The 24682-nt window shown below is 44.3% G+C and overlaps 1 protein-coding gene across 4 annotated transcripts in view; it reads right to left on the bottom strand.

Annotated features, from left to right (window-relative positions):
• TMEM120B (transmembrane protein 120B) overlaps positions 1-24682 on the bottom strand; it is a 43298-nt gene that overhangs the window by 16855 nt on the left and 1761 nt on the right. For all 4 annotated transcript variants that reach the window (XM_081285229.1, XM_081285228.1, XM_081285226.1 and 1 more), the window contains exons 2-5: positions 10413-10531; positions 8551-8667; positions 4679-4738; positions 3922-4017 (exon numbers count right to left, since the gene is read on the bottom strand). In XM_081285229.1, the coding sequence (XP_081141355.1) occupies positions 3922-4017; positions 4679-4738; positions 8551-8667; positions 10413-10531 (392 nt within the window). The remainder of the gene's footprint in view (positions 1-3921; positions 4018-4678; positions 4739-8550; positions 8668-10412; positions 10532-24682) is intronic.

Below are 24682 nucleotides of genomic sequence, written 5' to 3'. Positions count from 1 at the left end.
AAAATGAGGTTCAGAAGCTTATCACTGAGGAATCAGAGGCCCACAAGACTTGGATGAGAAGTGAGGATGGCGAGAGACAGGTATCCTAGGACAGAGCGTCACTTTTTTTTTTTTTTTTTTTTTTGGGTACTAGGGAGTCTAGTACCAAAATCCAGGGATGCTCAACCACTGAGCCACATCCCCATCCCTTTTTGTATTTTATTTAGAGACAGGGTCTCACTGAGTGGCTGAGGGCCTTGCTAAATTATTAAGGCTGGCTTTGAACTAGCTCCTGCCTCAGCCTCCTGAGCCGTTGGGTTTATAGGCATGTGCCACTACTACACACAGCTGGGTGAGGGTCACTTTCAATGCAGGTTTTCCTGCTCACCTCCAGCAGGAGGAAAGCACAATAGCCAGGTGTGGATACAAGGACATTTTCACTAATCCCTTCCTAAATCTTCTGGATGAAGACAGGAGTCAAAACAAAATGTTATGGTTCCAGCACTTGCTCTGACTTGCTTCAGGTGCTGGCCTCAATCTGCTTGGCAAAGTGTGTGAGTTTCCTATGGCTGCTGTAACAAATCACCTTGAACTAAACGGTTTAAAGAAACCATTTAATCTCCTACCATTCTGGAGGTCAAAAGTCTGAACTGGGTCTCACCAGGCTAAAATCAAGCTTTTAGCAGGCCTTATCCCTGCTGGAGGCTCTCAGGGAGAATATGCTTCCTGTCCTTTTCTAGTTTCCAGAGGCTGCCGTATTTCTTGTCCTTGTACCATTCCTATCTTGGTTTCTGTCATCACATCTCCTCCTGGGACTCTGATTCTTCTGCCTCCCTCTTATGAGGAGTCTTATGATGACCCTGGGTCCACATGAATAACCCAGGCTAACTTGCCCATCTCCAGATCCTTAACCCTATATAATCATATCTGCAGAATCCCTCTTGCCATATAAGAGAGTGTGTTCACAGGTTGCAGAGACGAGGACGGGACCACTATTCAGCCTCTCACACTGGTCAGCACTGGTAACCGGAAACTTGCTATGCTACGCACATTCTGCACAGATGGTCACTCTGAATCCTTGAAAAGCCTTGCACAAAGCAGGTACATGTACTATGCTCACGCCTGCATGACTTCCAATTGCCAGAACCTGCCACTCTTGATGTGCCCAGGGCTCTCTTGGGCCACCACAGCCACTCTTCTGGTGCACGAAGCAGATCAGAAGGTGGAGGAATTAGTACCCTCTAGGAGAAGTCCCTAGCTTCCCTGATTGACAGCAGTGGGAGGACGACACACCAGCTGCCTGGCCCTCAGGTGGGACATCCCAGGTTGTTCTGTACTGTCCTGGATTCTCTGCAGTACTGAGCTCCAAATGCCTATGGGATGGCTCTTCTTTGTTTAACTTTCTTTTCGGCTACCCGTGTTTCCTAGGATCATCTATCATAGGGACTGAAATACTTGTCTTGGGATATTATATATTTGTCTTCTAAAGGAAACCCAAGGATGGAACTACTTCCTACTTTACAGATGAGGAAATAAAGGCTCAGAGAGGGGGAGTGAGTTGCCCAGGATCACACAGCTGCTAAGCCTTGGAATGAGATCCAAACCCAAGCCCATCTAAATGAAGCTTAACTCTGACTACCTTGTTCCTACCTGGCTTGAAACCCCATAAAGCAGTTCTGACCTGACAGCTTCTTAGCTTGAAGACTGCAGAGAGAAGTCTCAAACTTTCTAGGTACGTCAGATACCTCAACAAAGCTTCCTAAACACCAGGCAGCATGGATAAGAGGGGTCCTAGGGACCATGGGAAAGATGAGGAAGCAGAGTGGTGAAGGGCTATACTCAGGGTCACATAGCCTATGAGTGGTAGAGTTGGGCTTAGGACCCAGGGCTCTGAAGCTGTTGGCTGTCAAACTGCAAGCTTAGAGGTATCAAGGAGGACATTTGGGTGGAGCACCCAGCAAGGAAACTATGCTAAGGGGGAAAGTATAACCCTGCTAGTTGGGCACACTGAATATTAAACTGTGATCTTTGTGGGGCAGATGGGAAGATAGATTCTGGCTATGTTTTCAGGCTGATCTTAAACTCATGGGCTCAAACAACTCATGGTTGCATGCACCTGTAGCTGAACTACAGGTGCATGCAACCATGCCTGGCTGTGATCTTCCTGAGAGCCCAGTCCTAACACAAGGTGACAGTGACAATAACAGTAGCAAGTACTAATGGCTCCATAGCAAGCTCCTCTGTGGTTACCAGGAGAGAGGAGCTGCCTGCCCAGTCCCACCCCCTGTCCCTTTTTCAGCCTACAGATGGTGTACTGGGTTGAAACAGTATCCCCCAAAACTCATATCCACTGGGACCTCAGCATGTGACCTCATTTGGAAATAGGGTCTTTATAAATGTGATAAGTTTAAACAAAGTCATACTGGGTTAGGGTGAGTCCTAAATCCAATGGCTGGTGTCCTTACAAGAAGGCCATGAGGGAGACACTCAGGAATGGAACCATGTGTCAACACATGCAGTGACTGAGGTAAAAGGACTTAAAGCCAAGGAACACTATGGACTACCAGGGAGGACAGCCAAGGAAGAACCTGCCTTGGAGCCTGCCAACACCTTGATTTCTGGCCTCCTGAGCCACCAGAGAAGAGGACGGATTTCTGTAGTTTTAAGCTCCCCCAGTTGGTGGGACATCTTATGGCAGCCCCAGGAGACTGAAACAGAGGAGAAGGGGAGAAATGGGACTATCCATCCAGGCCCTGGGTGAAGAACTTGACAACACAGTCCAGGTTTCCCCTGGAGGGCCCTAGAGGTCCCCATGCAAGGGAATATGGTTGCACACCAAGAACTTTTACCCCTTCCAGAGGGGAGGGTGAGCAGGCATTACTGGTGTGCACAGCCTCTGCCCCCAGGGAAGTGGGCCAGGCTCCACACAGCAGGCAGACATGAGCTCAGAGCGTGCGAGAGCCTGTCGGGTCACCTGAGTGCCACACCAGCAGCTGGACTCTCAGCCGAGGGCAGAAAATAAACTCTTGACACGTGGTGGACCAAATCCAAAACCATACTTGGCTGCCTCCCCTGAGGGCAGAAGAACCAAGGCCAGAGGGAAGAAGGGACCCCAGGGCAGTGCAGCGCAGCCCCACCTCCCTCCTTGGAGAGCTTGCCAACCACAGAATGTGGATGCACTGAACCTTCCCCACCCTGTGAAGTATGGCCTGTTGTCACCTTATCTTACAGATGGGGAGACTAAGGCTCCCAAGGGAAACCCACCCATGGTAACAGCCAGTTAGTCTTAAAGCCAGTGTTTAAACCCAGGCATTCTGGGCTAAATCTTTTTCTTTTTGTATTTTTAAAATTTCTTCCTTTCTTCTTTTTTTGCAATTCAGATATAATTCACTTACCTTTTAAAGTATTCAGTGGGTTTTGTTATATTCACAGAACTGTGTGCAATTGACATTACCTAATTTCAGAACTTTCTCAACACCCCAAAAAGAAACCCTATAATCCATGAACAGCCACTCCCTGTTGCCCCTCCTCCAGCCCCTCCTCCAGCAGGCTCTGACCTGCGCTGTCTCTAGATTGACCTACCGTGGATATTTCCTATCCATGCAATCATGCAACATGGTTTTCTGGGTCTGCCTTCTTCAGTTAGCAGCATGTGTCAGTGTTTTATTCTGCTTTATGGCTGAACAGCATCCTGTTGTATGGATGTGCCACAATGGACTCTGTCTTAACTACTGCATCAGAGGGCCCTCCAGCAGCCCGTGGGCCCTCCACAGGTGATCAGCATTGCAGTTTCCCATGAGAAATGGTTCTTCCCCACCCTATATCTTATCACACCAAACACTCCAGGAGCAGGAGGGACCTTGCCTCCATCTGGCCCCCTCTCTCTCCTGGCCCCCTCCTCACACCCCATATGCCCATGCACACACTGCCACGCCCCACTACCTGTAGTGAAGGACAAAGCGACATGCCACAGCTCCCAGGAGCAGGATTATAGTCAGGTAGAGCTTGAACTTCTCATACTCATCCTTGTAGGCAAACCTGCCATGATATAACCCCCCAAGAAAGGTCACATTCTATTAGTATTCCACTCCACTCCCAGCCCTGCCAGTTCCAGGACTACGACCACTGCCACAACCCATGAGGACCTGCACATTCCACTAAGGGAGACACTGGCCTTGAGTCAGCAGTGACCAATGAAGGAAAGAGGGCCAACTACAAAAGGTCCCCCTATCCTTGGACTCCTGGGTTAGAGCTTTGGGCCCATGATGCAAAGAGGCAGGACAGAGATAGAGTCTCTCCCTCGATCAAGTGGTGCAGCAGAAACACAAGGGTCACTCTTGCCTAGAAATGGAGAGATTCCAGGGGACAGGAGCACCTGTTTCCCATGGGAAATGCTCTAACAAGGGAAGTAATAAATGTTATAAGAAGGGAACAGAGCAGGGGTCACTCTCATGGGAAATGGGGAACCTTATCCATCAACATACTGACTCTGGGAAAAGAAGGAAGGAAACCTTCCCCAAGCTGCCTACCCACTAAGGAGGACTAGGCCAGAAAGACCAAAAGCCAGAGCCCAAACTGCTAACCTGCTTTGATTTATGTAAAAATTCTAGCTTGGACCTTTCTTCCCTGAGTGAAAAGAGCAAGATGCCTGGATTTTGAGCTAGTAGGTGGGTGGAGGGGCAGGTCCAGGCATACTTACTTGGCCTGGTTGCTGAGGAGGGTCACATTCACATTACCAAGGACCAGATTCAAGTAGAGCCTGGAAGGAAAGACCTGTGAGAGCCACATTCCTGAACGGCCTTGAGAGTCGTCCCACCCAAAATTATGCACTGAGCACTTAATATGAGAAAATAGGCCCCAGAGCAAATGAGAACAATGATTAACTGAAGAATACGGCAGCTTGTACATGGAAGTCTATTAGCTCATTTCCCCCATCAAAGCTGGCTTAGAGAATCTATTGCCCCTTCTCCCATACAGCCAGATGTAAGCGTGTGACTAAGTTCCAGGCAATGAGGTGAGGTGAAGGCATAAGTATAATCTCTAGATCAATTTAGAAAGTGTTTTTTTTTAAAGTGGTACTGAGGATTGAACCCAGAGGTGCTCTATGACTGAATTACATCCCCAGTCCTTTTTATACATACATATATTTTTTTTTTTTTTGCAGGGGTGGGGGTAAGGCAGGGTTATCCTAAGTTGCTGAGGCTGTTCTCAAACTTGTAATCCTCCAGCCTCAGCCTCTAGAGTCACTGGGATTCCAGGCATGCACCACCATGCCCAGCTAGGATTGTCTTTAAAATTAAGGCATAACCTTCATAAGTATACATGTCTTAAGCACAAGCATGATGAATTTTTATATATTTGTACAGGTAACCAACACTCAGGTCAAAGAATAAGACATTTCCAGCCCTAGGAGGCTCCCTTATGCCCAACCAGGTCAGCTTCCCCCAGTCTTTTTTTCTATCATCATGGATTCATTTTGCCTATTTTTGAACTTCACCTATATGAACAGAGGGTAGAATCTTTTAACTTGGCTTCCTTCCCTCCATATTCCAAGCTACATCCATGTGGAGGGCGTTTTGGTCCTTCCTTCTTTTTCATGGTAAGCAGTATTCTATGGGTGGCTACACCACCACTGATTCATTTCTTCTACTTTTGATGAACATTTGGTTTATTTTCAGTTTTTGGTTGCTTTTCAGTGTGTTGCAAGAGTACTGAAAATCTTTTAGTAAATTTCCAACATGTAAGACAATATTTTTAAGAATAGTCCCCCTACTGTTCTGGGTCAGTCCTCAAGACTGAGAGGGCACTTGCCTAGAATGTACAAGACCTTGGGTTCCATCCCCACCCCTGTAAAAAACAAATAAACAACAACAACAACAACAAAATCTCTAAACTTAGTCAAGCTATGTAACAAGTCTGTTGCTATTGACATCTCCCCAATTGCCCTGTACCCCTGCCACTGGTAACTATCTTTCCATTCTCTTTTTCTATATATTCACTTTTTAAAAACTCCACATATAAGTGAGATCATACAGTATTTTTTGCACCTGGCTTATTTCACTGCCCATAATGTCCTCCAGGTTTATCCATATGCTTTTAGTTATTGGCTAGTTGTGAACATACTTTTTTGTAAATTAAGGCATAATTCACATACCATAATTTTGTCCTTTTAAAGTATATAATTTAATGACTTCTAACATAATTATAATGCTGTGCACCCATCCCCATCACCTAATTCCGTAACACTTCCACCAAATGAGACCCAGCACCCATCAGCAGACTTTCCCTACTCTCCCTCCCCCAACCCCTGGCAACCACTCATCTACTCTGTCCCTATGGTATTGCCTATTCCAGACATTTCATATAAATAGTGTCATATAATACGTGATCTTTTGTGTCTCACTAATTTGTTATGAGTGTTCATATACAGTCTTCCGGAGGATATAAACACCCATTTCCCCTGGGTATGTGGCCAGGAACAGAATTTCTGGGTCATAGTGTAGGTATGTGTTCACCTTCCATAGGAAATGGCAAACATTTTCTGTAAAAGGGGATTTTCTTGCTTTCTTGCTCTCCTTCCCCTTCCAGTTAACTGGGGCGGCGGGTGGCAGGGGGAGCCAGATTTGTACATGCACGTCAGGACAACCCCCCATGAGGGAGAAGCCATCTGTTAAAGGATGCTGAGTCCTCAGATGACCTCTCAGCCCAGTGCTCTGGCCCACTCATCCCTGGGTAGCACATGTGAGAGGAAAGGCTGTCTCTCATGGAGCCATCCTATGGTTGGGCCTCCATCAAAAAAGCCTGTTCTCTAATACACTAACAAAAGCACAAACAGGACCTCAATGGAGGATGGACAAATCCCACACAAGGGCAGTGGTTTGGAAAGGCTTCACTGAGGTGGTGACATTTGAATTAGGCTTTGAATAGTAAGCTTGAGAGGAGGAAAAAAAAACAGAAAAGCCATCTTCCTAGCTATGAGTTGATTTTCGAGACATTTCCAATCGGCTATAATGGGAGCGAAAGTATAATGAGGACATTCTCTCCTGCCCAGCATTTAATCCCTATTTTCTTCAAGGGCAAAGCAAGAGAATCACTACCCCACTTAGACCCAAGGGGAAAGAACATGCCCTTGGCTCAGCCAGTTAAAGCAATGCATCCTCATGATTGGTTAAGAATGGTCATGTGTCACAATTCTGGCCAATGAGATTCTTTCCCAGAAGCACTGAGAAACAGAGTGTCTCTACTAGAACTACTTAAGAGGTAGGATATAAACCCAGGGCTGCTGGGGACCAGTTCATAAAGAAAGTCTGCCTATAAATGAAATATACACATTAGAAAAGAAAGTTTTTAAAAAAAGCTAAATAAGAGACAAGTCCTAAGAGGATCATTTGAGCAGCAGGATCTTGCAATATCTGAAGTTATATCTGAACTTTTCAGTTACAGGAGCCAATAAATCCTCCATTTTTATTAGGCAACTTTGAGTTGGGCTTTCTATCATTTGTAGCATTAAGATTTCTAACTGGTGTCAAATGCACAAAGAATTGGGGAAAGAGAAGCCAAGGATAGAAGTTTGAGCAACACTGCAAAGAGGATCATGAAGTCAGGAGCAATGGTGCATTCCTGTAATCTCTGCTACTTGGGAGACTGAGACACAGGGATCATAAGTCCAAGGCTAGCCTGGGTAACATAACAAGACCCTGTGTGAAAAGCAAAAAAAAATTGGGGACCAGGAATGTGGCTCAGTGGTAAAGTACTTGCCCAGCATATGTGAGGCCCTAAATTCAAATCCCAGCACTGAAAAAAAAAAAAAAAAACAAAGGTCTGGATGCATAGCTTAGTAGAGCACCTGCCTAGCATGTGTGGGGCCCTAGGTCCCATCCCCAGTACAGAGGGGGGGAAAAAAAAAAGGTCAAGAATGCTGGGCTGCTCTTTCATCCTGTAGAAAATGACTGCCACCTAACTTACAGAAGTTTTTAATTCACATAGAACAAAAAAAGGAGACACTAGGAGAATGGTTCAAAATGTAATACGGCTAGTGAGCTGCCTTCCATCCCACTGTGGGCCTAAAGGGTGGAGGCTCTGACTCAGCACTAGGGAACCAGGAGACAGGGTCAAGGTCAGGATGTCTCACATTCACATCCTGGGCTGGCTGAACCTAGGCTGAGCCCCCTTGGCCAGATATTCCATAATGTTTCTGAACCCTGTGAAAATGGAGATACCATGATCTGATGCACCAGGTTATTGAGAATAAAACGACTGATACCATAGGAGCTTCCAGCGCAATGCTGGGCATGCAATAGGCATACAATACATGCTGGTTCTCTTGGTATAGAACACCAACCCACTTGACCCCAGGTGGCACACACATGCAGCAGGTACTAGTTCCTTGTAAGAGTCCTCCCAGGAACGTTACTACCATCTGGCAGGGGCTGATGGCCTCTTCTGGACTCAGAAGACATGTAGGGAAGCGTCCTTCTCCTTCCTTTCTCGCTTCCCCATTTCCTCTCAACCTCAGGCCCCTGAAGGGAGGTGAGAGTCCCACAACAGGGCTGGGATGGGTCCCACTCCTACCCATTCTTCTTGGGCAGGTAGGCCTCCATGTCAAAGAAGACGTTCTGCCGCTCCTTAATGTGGGCACTCATCTGCTGGACCAGCTCTGTCTCCTCCTGGCTGGCATGGCGCTTGTACCTGCAATGGGAGGTGTGGGCATAGAGATAGGGCATTACTCAGAGATGGAGGAAGAGCAGGGACCTCTCCATATGTCCACCCCAAACAGGGCCTCTCGCAACCTCAGTTCTCCATCTGTACCCTCTGGGCTTGACACTGGCTCCCAGTAGCCTTGTGACCTTGGAAAAGTCCTTGAATTTCTTTGCCTTATTTTCCATACTGGAAAAGTAGGGCTAGCAGCAGGCCCTTCCTTATAAACAACAGCCTTTGAGAATGATTCAGTAAACATAGTATAAAGCCCAGAATGATACTTGGCACACAGTAGGACCTCAATAATCAGCTGGCAAAACTTTTTTTTTTCCTCACTATTCTACAGGAAAATGTGTAGAAGTATAAGCAGGTGATCACAGTCTGACTGTCACCCTCTGGAGAAATGTAACTCTTAAAACTAGAAAAACAAAGTTTGGAGACATGGCACCCTTAGGATGGTGGGAGAGGTCCTTGGTCTAGGGCCCTAACTCACAGGTCAACCTTGCAACCTGGTGCTTCACAACTAGGGACACTGGGCAATGTCTGGAGACATTCTGGTTGTTACAACATGGGTGAGGAGCCCCACTGGTACCCAGTGGGTAGAGGCTGGATGCTGCTAAACCTTCTACAAACACCCAGAACAGTCCTTCATAGCATAGAATCATCAACAGTGTTAAGGCTGAAAAACTCTGGGCGGAAAACAGATGGGACTCTGGAGGCTGCCATCAGAAAGCTGTGCTTTGCCATGGGTGACGATGTGTCTACATGATGATCCACGACCTCTTACTCCTCAACCCCTTATGAGCCCCTGATTCCAAAATGTGCAGCCAAGGCAAGGGATCTGATCAACACCTTCTCCAATAACTGCCTGCGAAGGAAGGGAGAATTGATCAGGAGGCACGAAAACAAAGGCCCACATAAGTGACCTGGTCACGTCACTTAAAGCCTCAATTTCCCTGCCTGCCTTGGGGGATGAAGGCATCCATTGGATGCCCTTACCTACAAGAGATGAGCTTCCCAAACCATGAAGACATGAGGACTGAGAAGTGAACATGATCTGGGCTCAAGAACTGAACTCAGGTACTCTTGGGACCGCAACCTGGGACCCCAACCTAGTACCTCCAAAACCAGAGACCCTGGTGGGGAAAGCACCCCACATCTGTGAGAATACCTGCTGTAAACCTGCCAGCAAGACTTCTTTCAACTGCATCCCAGCTTTCATCTGAGAAACCTCCTCTCATTCTTTCCCCCCCTCCATTTAGATCAAGCAGGGCTTTCCCACTCACCAAGGTCCATAGACTGAGCACATGACACAGTCTTACTCAAGCAGTCTCAGGGACTGGTTCAAAGATGGGCACATGACCAAGCCTAGCCAATGAGGATCAATCCCAGGATTTCTGCTAAAGCTCTGGGGAAGACAAGTTTTCATTCTGTTGGAGGGTGGAAACAATGCAGTAGGAAAGAAGGCTAGAGGATCTAAACTTGTTACTGTAAGTGGCCATCTCAGTGACCAGGAGGGGACAGTCAGCCTGAGTGCAAAGCAAATCTGGAGGATGACAGAATTTAGAGAAAAACACAGATTCCTACAAATACCCTTTGATCCCTGGATCCAGCAATGTCTGAAGGTACTCCTGCTTTTTTTCCCATTAGAACTTCCATTCTCTGTTTAAGCCAGTTTTGAGATGGTATTCTGTCATTAAACAACGAGGAAACAATTAAGTTGCAGCCCCACCTACCTCTGGAGCGTGTGCTTCAAGTCCTTGAGCCGCCTCTTCTGCTTGTGGATGGAACTGCTACACAAGGCCTGCAGTGCTGTCAGCTCCTCCAGCTTCTGCCTGTAGATCCTGTGGGTCTCCTGAAGGATGGAGTGGCCAGGGTAGTTTTGTGGGGGAACATTAACAGGCCGTTTTTTATAGTTTGCTTGTGGTCAGGAGATATGGCTACAGAGGTCACAGGCTGACAAAAAGCAGCATGACACAGTGCCTGTGTCATAAGTAACTGCTGCTTTTTCCTGCCCAGGTTCTATTCGTTCTGATGCTAACATCAATTAAATATGCCACTGAGGGGCTACGTCTAATCAATTCATTGTCCAGATGCTTTGGTAAAACTTGAGGTCCCACTCTAAGGGTGGTCATGAGACCCTGGCCTGGCCAACCAGTATCCTCCAATTCCCTAACAACTGCTGGGTTCAGAGTTGAACACATGGCTCCTTCTGGCCCAGTGAGAGCCGACCCTGGGACTTTGGCTAGCAGGACTGGCTTAGAGATGTTCTTTTCCCCCTAGGTTTGCTAATCTGGTAGAAGTTACACATGGACTCTGAGAGGGGAGAGCCTTTCTAAAAATGAAGTCACACAGAAAACAGAACTGAGAGATGGTAAGGGATGGAATTCTCATAGCATCTGCTATGGTTTGGATATGATTTGTCTCCCAGAGGTTTATGTGCTGGAAGCTTGGTCACCAATGTAATGGTGCTGAGAGGTGGTAGGACTTTTAAGAGGGTGGACCAAGTAGAAGGTAATTAGGTCATGGAGTACCACCCTTGAAAGGGATAGCTTATCGTGCAGGAGTAAGTAATGTCTCAATGGGTTGGATTAGTACTCATGAGGGCAGATTGTTATAAGCAAGGTTGGACCTTCCCCTGACTCTCACTTAAACATGTGCTCTTCCACAGATACCCACTGGCCACCATCACACATGCCTCCACCATTTGATGGCCATTTTCCATGTTATGAGACAGCAAGAGGCCCTTGTAAGATGTAACCACTTAAGCTTGGACTTTTCAGCCTCCAAAATCATAAGCCAAAATAAACTTCTTTCCCTTATAAAACACCCAAACTCAGATATTTTGTTATAGAGACAGAAAATTAATTTTGGCTCTTGGGTCTAGGCAAGTCTCAAAGACATGTTATCCAATACCCTGGGTTCTATGAATTGATAAATTCCCCTTCACTTACTACTCACTTTGACTTCAGTTTCTGATCCTGGCAATGGGGAGAGAGTGCTGAGTCAACTAGAATAAGAACATACCTCCTCCCTTAAAGCCACCCTCCCTCCCCCAGACACATTAATTCAATAAACTTGCTATCTCATTCTTGGAAATAACCATTCAGAGCCACAGAGACTTAATCCCAATGCTGGGAGAATGGAACACAGTAATTTCTTGAATTGCTGCTTTGAGGAAAGAAACTAATAGGAAATGTGGAACATGAAATTAAAATCAATAAGCCAATGGACACAATTTAAATGGCTGTTTTTTTGGCTGTTGAGGAAACATTTTTAACAAAGGCAGAGGTGGGGATGGTTGGCTAGTGGGGACAGAGCCTAAACTCCCACACCTACCAGGCAGGGTCTCTAGATACAAGGTTCAACCAGAAAAATGAGGAAGCAGTGAAGTCGGTCAAGTGGACAGATAATTAGGAGTGAAATCCAGTGATGAGTGATTCACCCTGGCCACCCACCTGGAAGACAGAAGAATCAGTAGCCTGCCCCTCTCTCTCTCTCTCTCTCTCTCTCTCTCTCTCTCTCTGGGCCTCCCAAAGAAGGAAATCTTGTTTTTGTTTTTGTTTAAATTTTAAATAATTTTAAACTTGCAGAATCGTAAGAATAAAAAAAAATTCTCTATATTCTTGACCCACATTTACCCACTATTTTCATTTTCATTACACTGCATTTGCTTATCACCTCTATATGTCCTCTTTCTATATCAGGCATCCGTAAACTACAGCCCATGGGCCAAATTTGGCTCTCTAATTTTGTATGGGCAGTAAGGAAATGGGTTGTGTAGGGTTGAAAAAGAAAAATCAAAAGAATATCTTGTGACACATGAAAATTATATGCAGTTGGAATTGCAGTATCCATATGTCCAGTTTTACTGGCACACAGCCACGCCCATTCATTTACATATGGTCATGGATGCTTTGGCACTAAAACAGCAGAGTGAACAGCAGAGTGAGTGGCTATGACAGAGACCATATGTCCCCCAAAGCCTGAACTCTTCTTTTGGTCTTTTACCAAAAATTTTGCCCACTCCCATGTTATCTCAGATATTTGGGATTTAGTTATACACAACACAACTTTCTACTTCTAAATACTTCAATGTGTCTCTAGAAACAATGATATTATCTTATATGTCCAGAATACAATGATCAAATACAGAAAATTCAACCTTGATACAGTGCAATGCTGTGACCTCAAAGACCATGCCAATTCACATTCTGGTATCGCTTTCTTTCATGGCACTTCCCTCCAGAGCCTGGATCCAACTCAGTCTGGTGCCTTTCATTATTACTGCTAGTGTCTCCAGCTTCTTTTAACCTGCGATGGTGCCTCAATCTTGTCTTTCAAGAATTGATGGGGTTGTTTGTTTTAAATATTTATTTTTTTAGTTATAGGTGGACACAATACCTTTAGTTTATTTTACGTGGTGCTACTGATGGAACTTAGTGCCTCACCCATGCTAGGCGAGCGCTCTACCTCTGAGCCACAGCCCCAGGCCTCAGGAATTGATGTGTCTAGAGAGTTCAGTCCAGGAGCTTTGGAGAACAACCCTCAGCCCAGGTTTGCCTGATGCTTCCTCTTGATTAGATTATGCTTATACGCTGGGGCTGGAATGCCACTCCCATGATGCTGTGTCCCCAGAGCCTCCTGTCAGAAGGGACATGGTGCCTGTGATGTTGACTGTGATTACACGTTGAAGGTGTCCATCTACCAGAGTATTCACTGTACACTGACCAACTTTCTTTATTTTTTTTTCGGGGCTGCCCAAGACTTATGCATGCTAGGCAAGCACTGTACCACTGAGACATACCCCAGCCTCACAGTGACCAACTCTATTTGTAATTAGCAAGTTATCTCAGGGCTGAGGCTCAGTGGCAGAGCACTTGCCTTCCAAGTGCCAGCTCTGGGTTCAAGTTCCCTGCACCAAAAATACATAAATAAAATAAGTTATCTGTGTGGAGAAAGATTATGTGTGAATCACTTCTGAATTCTTCAGTGAAACACAGCCCTCAAGTGCAAGGAACATCTACTAGTAACAAAGGAAACCCACCAGAACAGGAGAGGGATCACTGGAACAGAGAGAAACCTTCCACAAGGTGGGACCTTCAGATGAGCAGCTCCAGGGAGATAAAGGGCCACACTGCCTCCCAGCACTCTGGTGTTGGGTTCCACCATGCAGAGATAAGGTGAAGGCCACACAATCAGCAGCCAAATGCTCACCAGGCCCTCCTCAGTGTGAATTAATATTTAATTTCACAAGTAAAACATGAAGACATTATCCTTGTTAAAAATTAAAACCCTATGTCATAGAACCTCTCTGGCTTCAGGAAAGCAGGAAGACTTGGTAGTCAACTCCAAATGCTCATCTGCCCAGCTGTGTTTGCTTTAGAGGGACAGGACAGAGACACTCCCTTCAAGGCTGTGAACAAAACCAGGACTTGTCATCACTTCCCTGAGCTCATTAAAAAATTTTTTAAAAAATTGCTTCATGTGGAAAAAAAATGAACACATAATCCCAACAACTCAAGAAGCTGAGGCAAGAAAACTGCAAGTTCTTCTTTGAATATCCTTCTTTCCCAGAAATAACCATTGTTATCAATTTCTTCTAGATCTTCTTTCTCCCTCCTTCCTCTCCCCCTCTCCCCTACATATCTATCTATCTCTCTCTCTCTCTCTCTCTCTCTCTCTCTCTCTCTCTCTCTCTGCAAGGTCTCACTATGTAGCCAAGGCTGGCCTCAAACTCTCCATCCTCCTACCTCTGCCTTCTGAGTAGCTAGAAAACAGGTGTCCACTGCCGCACTTGGCTAGCCCTTCTTCTATGTACTCTGCCAAGCTATGGTCCATGTATTTCTGGGTTTTTTTAATATTTATTTTTTTAGTTGTAGTTGGACATAATACCTTTAGTTTATCAATTTATATGTAGTGCTGAGGATCGAACCCAGGGCCTGGCACGTGCGAGGTGAGCGTTCCACCACTAAGCCACAACCCCAGCCCCTTTATTATCACTTCTATGTAATAAGAGCACATAACAAAAGATCTATCCTCTTGGAAAATGTATATGTATATAACACAGTATAGTTAACTGTAGGCACTATACTATGCAGTGAGATGAATAAGCCTCAGGGCTTATTCATCTTGTACAATTGAAACAATGTACCCTTTGATTTACCTCCCTACTCCCTGTATTCTATATTCTACATAGATCTGTTTCTATATGCATGAAAAAAATACACACAAACACACACATACACACACACACACACTCATACATTAAAAAATACATACTGTTGCAAAAAAAATATATTGTCCCCAATACTTGGTCTCTTTTGTTTCCTTTTAGTAACAGTATTCCATCAAGCTGTAGCTGGGCACATGGCTATCCAGCTAGGGACTACATTTCCCAGCCTCCTTTGCAGCTAGGTATAGCAGCACAACTAAGAGTTATATGTAGGCAGGAGCAATATGTTCAAGGTTTTCCTTTTGTTTTGTTTGTTTTCATGGTGCTGAGGACTTGTACATGCAAAGTATAAACTCCACCAATGACTACTTTCTATATGGAACTTCTTGCCTTCTACTCTGGTTCTCTTGCTGTGATACAGCAACAACGGGTCGATTTATCTTGAAACCAGAGATGAAAGCTACATGATGAAAATGGCAGAGGACACTGTGCCCTCTCCAACCAAACCATCCTGGGTTCTAGAGTGGCATCATGTGACAAAGCTTCCCACCTATGATAGTTTTAAAGCATGGCCACCCATTCTTTAGCATTCCTCACATACAGAAGTCTTTGTTCCCACCCCTCAAATCTAGATAGACTGTGACCAATGTGACCAGTAGAATGTGGGAAAAGAAACACCATTTGACTTCTCAGAGTCACAAGCAGTCACATCGCTTCTACTTTATTCACAGGAACATTCACTCTTGGAGCAGAGTCCAGGTACCCTGAGACCATCATGCCATGTGGGAGCCATAACAATATAGAGAAGTCACATGTGGACACTCCAATCAATGATACTAAGACAAATCTTCCTGTCATGGAGGTCCAGGTGCCAGATGTAAGCGTAAAGAAACCTCCAGAGGATTCCAGTCCCAACCAGGTGAGTTTTTCCCAGACTTTCAAGTCTTCCCAGCTAAGACCCCAGGTATTTATACAGAGCATGCTAAGCACCCCTACTGTGCCCTGTCTAAATCCCTGATCCACAAAAATCAAAGAGTTTGATATAGTTATTGTTTTACACAGCAACAGACAACTGAAACCTCACTCACCTGTACCTCACCTTCCTCTATGTTGTCAATAAGAAAGAAACAAATACACTACCTCCTTAAAGTGGTTTCATTTTGGGAATCTCCTTTACAACAGAATAGCTTACACCCTAAAGCACATACTTCACTCTTATTAGTGTTGTGAAGTACTTCAAGATATGAGTACACTATAGCTGATTTAGTCATTCCCCTGCTGTCGGATGTTGTTGTTGTTCCTGGGCTCTTGATTATAACCATCAGCACAGCATTGAATAATATCCTTGCATAGCTTCTCTAGGCGTACGAGCAAGTATCTCTCTGGGGAAGATAATCTCTGGGGAAAAGAAATAGAGTTCTTGGGCCAGAGAGAACAGGCTTGTTTTAGCTTTAACAGATCTAACAGCCCTGTAGCTGGCTATAGCAATGTCTACTCCCATCACAGCATGTGACAGTTGTACACACCTCACAAACACTCAACACTATCAACATTTAATTTTTCCCATTTTTCTAATGTTCCACTACTGATATTTTTAGCTCATCCCCAAAGCATTAGACTGGATAGGGACAGAAAGTCCACAGGCCTTCCCATAGTTTTGTCCTCTGGCATATGGGGTCATTCCTACTTCCCTGCAGTTGTCTCACTCTGCCATAGGCCAGAGTCACTTCCTAGGGAGATGCCATCCTGGAGACCACACACGTGGGCCACATACTTGGTCACTCCAAGTCTTGGCTCCAAGGCTTAGAATCTATTAGCCATAAAAATAGTAAACTGGGTGGGAGAGTCAGAAACAAAGAACTTTATGTGAAATACTCTGTCCCTAAAGTACTCCTTACCTATACCAAGTCTTTGCAATTTCTACCCTTGTGCTAGTTTTGCAAGCAATAGAAAAAGTTATTGATTAATGTTTTGTAACCTTACTTTTTTCCAGAGAGTTGTCTCTATTTTTTTTTTTTTTTTTTTTGGTACTAGAGACTGAACCCAGAGGCACTCAACCAATGAGCTACATACCCAACTCTTTTTATTTTGAGACAAGGTCTCAATAAGTTGCTTAAAGCCTTTCTGAATTGCTGAGGCTGGCCTCAATTTGCCATCTTCCTGCCTGAGCCTCCTGAGTTGCTAGGATTACAGGCATACACCATATCCAGCACTCTCATTTTTTTAATTGTGTAAAACACACATAACATAGAACTGATCATCTTGACCACTGTTAAGTATACAATACAGTAGCATTGAGTACATTCACACTGTTGTGCAACCATCCAGAACTTGTCTTCCTGTGAAAATGAAACAATGAGCCCACCAAACAATAATTCCACTGCCCCTTCTCCAGCCCCCATCAACTATCATTCTATGTTCTGTCTCTACGAATCTACCTCCTCCAGGCACAATGTGAGTGGACGCATGCAGCATTTATCCTTTGTGACTGGTTCATTTACACTTGGCATAATGTGTTCAAGGTGCATCATGCTGCAGCATGTATCAGAATTTCCTTTCTTCTTAAGGCTGAACCATGTCTCCTTGTAAGGGTGCATCAACTGATAGACACCTGGGCTGCTTCCACTTTTTTGGCTGTTGTGAATAATGCCGCTGAGTGTGGATGTACAATTTTTTTCAAGATCCTGCCTTTAATTCTTTTAGGTATATACTCAGCAGTGGACTCCTGGATCATATGGTAATGCTACACTTAATTTTTTGAGCAATCACAATCCCGTTTTCCACAATGGCTGCATCAGTTTATTTTAGATTTTTCCTTTTTTTCTTTTTTTCAGTGCCCAGGATTGAACCTAGGGCTTTGTACATGCTGAGCGAGTGCTCTACCTCCAAACTACATCCCCAGCCCTTCCTTATTTTGAGACAAGATCTTCCTGAGTTGCCCAGACTCACCTTGAACCTGCAATCCTTCTGCCTCAGCCTCCTGAGCGCTAGGAATATATGGGCATGTGCCATGGTCCCCAGCTGGTAACACCCTTTTTTAATTGTCTCTTGATACACTGTCCATGGGCATTCCTAGCAAGTACAGATGAAACTATTCCCATATTCCCTCTGCACACAAGGGTGTCTCCGTCACACCCTCAGTGGGACCTGTTCTGTGAGCTTCTTTTCTCAGAAGCAGATGAGCCAACTAAAGCAATCCAAGCCTGCCTCTCATCCAAACCACCCTGCCCTCCTCGGATGGAGCCAGCAGGCCAGATGGAGGCCTTCTGTTGTTTTTTGCTAACAGGCAGTTATTCCTCTCTGGTTTACATTCCCAGTGTCTTTAGAAACTCATCGCTCCCCATATTCTGTCCACAAGATCTAGCTAGGGTGGGGCTGGCCCTGCCCCAGGCTCCAGAGAAAGGCACACGAACCAGGCCTGGCCAACCAGAACATCAGCCTCCTGACCCAGCTGGCTGACTCAAGGATGACATTCAGACCAAGAAAAGTCAGTACAGGGCCTGTATGAGAACTGCTGAGAAGCAGTAGCTCTGTTCCTGTAGTTTTGAAGGTGGCAAGCTAGAGGCGAGAGCTCAAAATGGGGCTGTCTTGACAACATTTGGGGACCTTGCCTGAGAATAAATCCAACTTGGGAAAATGAGGCTGAGAGGAAGGTGAAGCTTGAGCCTAGTGATTTTCCTGGAGTCCCTGAATCTGCTTCCATCTTTAGACAATGCATCTCGACTTCCCAATTGCGGAAGCATATTCCATTCTGTCCCATGGTGCTTTGCCAATTTGGGTTTAGAGTCTTCACTGCAGAGGCAAGTGTCAGAATCCAGATAAAGGGGGCAAAGAAGGGAGGTTTCCTTCTGGGCAAACTTAACCATGTTAGTTAAGAAGAGAAGCTGAGAACCCTGGCGTCATTATTACCACCTCTTGCCCAAGGCACTCCTACTTAAAGACACCAAAAAAAGGACCTGAAGCCTGCTTGAATGATCCCTTCATCAAACTAGCAACTAAACAGACACCCCAAAATACAGATCTCTGAACACCCAACACCAGGTTTTTCTAACAACTAAGACTCTAAAGCATTATTTTAAACAAATTCAGGGGTGGATAACTTATACACCATAAAATTCACCCATGTGAAGAGTATAATTTAGGGACTTTTATACATTTACCAACTTTTACAACTATCACAACATCTAGTGTTAGAACATTCATGCCATCACCCAATAAGATTTAGAATGTCTATTAGCAGTCATTCCCCATTTCCTCCTCTTCCAAGCCCCTGGAAACCACTAATCTCCTTTCTGTCTCTATAAATGTATCTTTTCTGGATATATCATATAATTGGAATATTATAATATGTGGTTTCTGCATCTGGATTCTCTGACTTAGCATAATTTTTTGAGGTTTTTCTATGATAGAGTATATCAGTATTGTTTTATTGCTAATCAGCAGATATACTGGTTGTTGGACGTTTGGCTTATTTCTACTTTTGGCTTATTGTGAATAATGCTGCTATGCCCATTCATGTACCAATTTTGTGTAGACATGTATTTTCATTTCTTTGGGTAGATACCTAAGAATGGAATTGCTGGTTTGTACAGTAAATTTCTAACTTGGTGCACTGGCACACGCCTGTAATCCAAGTGACGTGGGAGGCTGAGACAGGAAGATCACAAGTTTGAGACAAGCCTTAGAAACTTAGCAAGACCCTATCTCAAAATAAAAAAAAAAAAAATTTAAAAAGGAACAGAGATGTAGCTCAGTGGTAAAATGCACCATGTACCAATTTTAAAAGAAAAAAATTAAAGAAAATTCAAAACTGCTGAACTGTTATTTTTATTTCTAACCTTGGAAGCATTTGGATTGGATCTTAGGAGATACTCACCCCAAACTGGGAGTCAGCTCTCTGCAGACAGAGCCATTTGCTTCTTAAACCAGCTTATTAAATGTGATTGACTCCCACATCAAGTTGCTACCTCTAAAAATAACCCGGAGTGCCCCAGGCAACAATGCAGACAGACAACTGTGGAGGAAAGGACTCCATTCTGCAGCCCAAAACAGGCCCCAGTCCCCCATCTATCTAGTTCAAGACCAATCCAAACAAATAAACACTTAATAGAACACCTGAAGATGGAGCTGGGGTTGTGTGTGAAGGGGTTAACTATAAAGAAAACATTTCCAGCAATGAGTCAAATGCTAACATGTTTAGTTTTCTAAGAACAAAAACAGAATCTTAATACACGACTTGATTCTGTCATAAATGATGTCCTATTGTGGTCCTAATTCATAAATGACTGACATTGAGCCTACAGAGCTATTTTTCTTTATAATTTTTTAATCTACTGCTTATTTCATTATGAAATATTTCAGGCATACAAAAAAGACAGACAATCCCATAATTAACACCTACCTTCTCACCCTTAAGAGTAGTGCAAAGAGAGTTGAAAGGACCTATATTATTCCTAGACAGTATTCCTATCTCCACCCACAAAAATGGGGTTTTTTTTCTTTTTCTTTTTTTTCTTTTTCTTTTTTTTTTTTTTGGTAGTGCTGGGGATTGTGCATGCTAAGTAAATGCTCTGCCACAACCTCACTTCTGCACCCTACACTGGTTCTTTCTCTGACACCTAGGCATTGCTCCCTTCTCCCTAAGCATTGCTCCCCTCTCCCTAAGGATTGCTCCTGCTTTGCCCCTGAGCTGGCTTTAGCCAATGGGAGTCTCAAGCAGAGGACTGGAAGATGAGAGGAGAGAGAAGCTGGAACATTTGTTCCTCCTACTTCCTTCCTGTTCTAGTATATCCTTCAACCACTAGAGCTTTTGACTGCAGCTCCTCTTCCCCAGCGATAAGCAATGGCCAGCTCAGATGACTCCACCTTCCCAGTGCTCTCCTCTTAGGGACAGGACAAGTAATGACTCCCTGCTGTGGCCAACTACAGGAGCCTCCCCCTTAAACTGCCCACACCTCTGAAAATCCTCTGTTCTTTTCGGTAAGATGCTTTTGACAAAATTGCTTGCTTCCTGCCAGGGCTTTGCTACTCTAAATTTGGTCTTTATCATTCCCCTGAAGTCTTTACACTTGTACTATATACATATATATCATTAAATAAAACATAGTTACTTTTTGTTTTGTTTTGGCTTTTTGTTTTTGTTTTTGCTAGGTACTCGGGATTGAACCCAGGAACACTTTACCACTAAGTTACACTGCCAGTCCTTTTTTGAGACAGGATCTTGCTACATTGCTGAGGTTGGCCTTTAACTTGGGATCCTCCTGCCTCCACCTCCCAAATCACTGGGATTACAGGCATACACCACCTTTCCTGGTTCATAATGTTGTTTTGAATGTTTTTACCTTTATTATAAAAGGCATATTGTACATACCTATCTACAACTGCAACTTTTTGCTCAACATTAATATATCTAGGTCCAGGGCTGGGGCTGTAACTCAGTGGCAGAGTGCTTGCCTTGCACATATGAGGCACTTTCAATTCTCAGCACCACATTAAAAATAAATAAATAAAATAATAAAGGCATGCTGTTCATCTACAACTATATATATATATATATATATATATATATATATATATATATATCCAGTTTATTCTATTGATACTTCTACTCTGCATGTTCAGTCATAAACATTATTGTACAGATCTGCTACAAAGTTTTTAACTGTATGTATATATATTATTTATAAAAATGTAGATAGGATTCCATTTGGATTAGGAAAAAAAAAATAAAAGAAATTGTGCTAACATCAGCTTTGTGAGTTGTGATGTCCCTTGCATCTTTCCTGCATGTCTAATTACCATTCTCCATATGTAGGAAACACAAACAAGCAAGTTTCCAACATAGGATGATGGGAGCTCTGCCACCTCCCCTGTCCTTTGAGGTCCCACACTCCACCCCAGAGGGAAGGTGAGGTTAATGAGTCCAGGTCCAAGCAAGGCTGTGAAACATCTGGCAGCACCTTCTTAACACAACTAGGCTGGGTCATGAGATCCAGAACGTGGGACTCAAACCTCTGGAGTCAACATTTCTTGTAAGAATTGCCACACATGGGCTGGGGTTGTAGATCAGTGGGTAGAGTGGTAGAGCACTTACCTAGCATGTGTGAGGCACTGGGTTTGATTCTCAGCACCACATATAAAACAAATAAATCAATAAAGTCCATCAATAACTAATAAAAATATTTAAAAAAAAAAAAAAAAAGAATTGCCAGACAGGAATCTCATGGAATCTACAAACAGGGTTCTGGCCAAAGAGTGTTAGAAGGTAGCAATCTGGTAATTTACAACAGAGCCATGGCTACCACCAAAGTGTGGTGCCTTCTGATGTGCTTTTTGCTGGTAGTAAATTTTCATGTGATTACTTTTATATAGCTTGCTTTCTAAGAAATCATATTCGAATAGATTTTCGGATGCTGTCTATACTTAACTAGGACCTGTCACCATAGAAACACTACCTGGGTTGGCAAGTTGAGTTCACATGAAATATATTGATTCTCTACTGAGAAAGGTTCTGAGTCATGTGCTGGGATCGATTAGTGATATCTGTAATAGGAGTAGTAAGTGGGAGTATATACTCCCCTATTCATCCCCAGCCCCTCCCTGTGTATTCTATACACAGCAGCCAGAGAGATGCCCACTTCAACTGACAGTAAAAAGTGCAACTGTGGGGTAATAGGATCTATTTTATGAGGTTTTAATGAGATAGTACTGAACTTCCTGCCTTTAGCCCACCTCCCTGTATTTTTTTTTTTTTGGCAGTGCTGGGAATGAAATCTAGGGCCTCATGCATGCTAGGCAAGCACTCTCCCACTGATATAACCCCAGCCCTTCCCTGTGTATTCTATACACAGCAGCCAGAGAGATACCCACTTCAACTGACAGTAAAAGTGCAACTGTGGGGTAATAGGATCTGTTTTATGAGGTTTTAATAAGATAGTACTGAACTTCCTGCCTCTAGCCCACTTCCCTGTTTTTTTTTGTTTGTTTGTTTGTTTGTTTGTTTGTTTTTGGCAGTGCTGGGAATGGAACCTAGGGCCTCATGCATGCTAGGCAAGCACTCTACCACTGATATAACCCCCAGCCCCTCCCTGTGTATTTTATACACAGCAGCCAGAGAGATGCCCACTTCACTGTCAGTAAAAAGTCAAGGTCTTTATAAGGTCCCTGTCACCCTGTGAGGTTGGGATTTAGGAAAGGCTGCTTTAGACTACTTCTTCCTATGCTGGGAGGGACAGGGTCAGGTTTCCAGGGATATAAAAAAGGAACTGCTCATTAAATTACCTGCCACAAGTTGGTAATTGACCTTCTGTGGTCACACCATAGGTCAGAAGGCCAGGTTCTCAGGCTGATAATCAATTCACCAGATTGGCCAAAACCCAACTGCCCAAAAACTACATCGTCATGGCAACAACTTTCCCCAGAATCCAGTTAAGGCCAGATGCAAATTAAGCCTGAAGAAAACTGATTCTCTAGAAAACATTCCGCTAGAAGTCCCAGACCTTGTTGGGGCTTTCTGTGAAGGAGGGGGAGTTCCAAAGACCTTTCAAATCCTCCAGAGTCTGAGAATTGGGCTTCCTCTTTCCTTCATTTCAAAAAGAGAAACAGATAAAACACAAAGACACCAAAATCAGACAGAAGCAAACATGAAACCCCCAAATCCCAGATTCTCAGGCAGATGTAGGAAAATTTAGACTGACCAGGATTTTCTGGTGCAAAAAAAAAGTCCTTTCTAATTGTTTACCTTCTTAGTTGTAACCTCTAACCTCACCCTTCCCTGTGTAACCTCCTTGTTCCTCAATCACTGTCTCAGGTCAGAGTCTCTGTCCAATACACTCACAACACACACCCGACTCATTACATGCAGTTCCAGGGACTTTCAGACCAGGAGTTCAGAGATCTCAGAAGTATAGAAGACAGAGAGGAGCCTCCCAACATGTGAAGAACTAATTTTACCACTAAATAGCTGTGTGAGGCCAGCTCAATCAATGAGCATGTCCAAGCTTTAGCTTCCTCATCTGTGAATTAAAGATGTAGGTGGTGCTTTGCTCCAATGATTTTTTTTTTTTTTTATGGTACTAGAGATTGAACCCCGGGGCACTTAACCACTTAGCCACATCCCCAGCCCTTTTTTTGTATTTTATTTTGAGACAGGGTCTCACTGAGTTGCTTAGGGCTTCACTAATTTGCTGAGGCTGGCCTTGAACTCACGATCCTCCTGCATCAGCCTCACTGGGATTACAGGCATGAGCCACCATGCCTGGCCAGTCAATGATCTGGACCCCCAGGAAGCCATCTGTCACCAGCCTCTGACCCAACAGCTGACCACCAAAGCCTGTAACCAGCCTATAACCTCTTCCCCAAAGTAAGATCCAGTCTACCATCTCTACAGAACTGAGCAGCTGTCATTCTTTCCACTACAACCCTTGCTGAACACCAAGGGATAAAGTCCAGACTCAGTTCCCAATGCCTCTGTCCCTGACACACCTGAGCATCCAAGACATCAAAAGGAACATAACAACAAATCAAAGGACTACTTTGCAACCTCTGCCTGCCAAGACTTGCTTTCTAATTGCTGTTAATTGCAATAATTGCATAGCTCTGAAGTTTAAGGCTCCTCCTCCCCCCCCCCCCAGTCTGAGGCAGGGCAAAGGAAAGGAGTTACAACAACAAAAGCTCCACACAGCACATCTCTTCTTCTTTTCTGCTCCTGACCTTAAGATTTACTCTGTGACTCCATGGCTGGACATGAGCTTAGAGTTCAGTGGGACACAGCCTTAAGACATGACTTAGAGAGCCAGGTGGTGCACGCCTGTAATAGCAGTGCCTTGGAGG

The sequence above is a fragment of the Spermophilus citellus genome (genome assembly GCF_964194105.1).
Source record: "Spermophilus citellus genome assembly, chromosome: 3".
In the NCBI taxonomy this organism is placed as follows: domain Eukaryota; kingdom Metazoa; phylum Chordata; class Mammalia; order Rodentia; family Sciuridae; genus Spermophilus; species Spermophilus citellus.
This window is presented reverse-complemented; position numbering and strand designations above follow the sequence as displayed.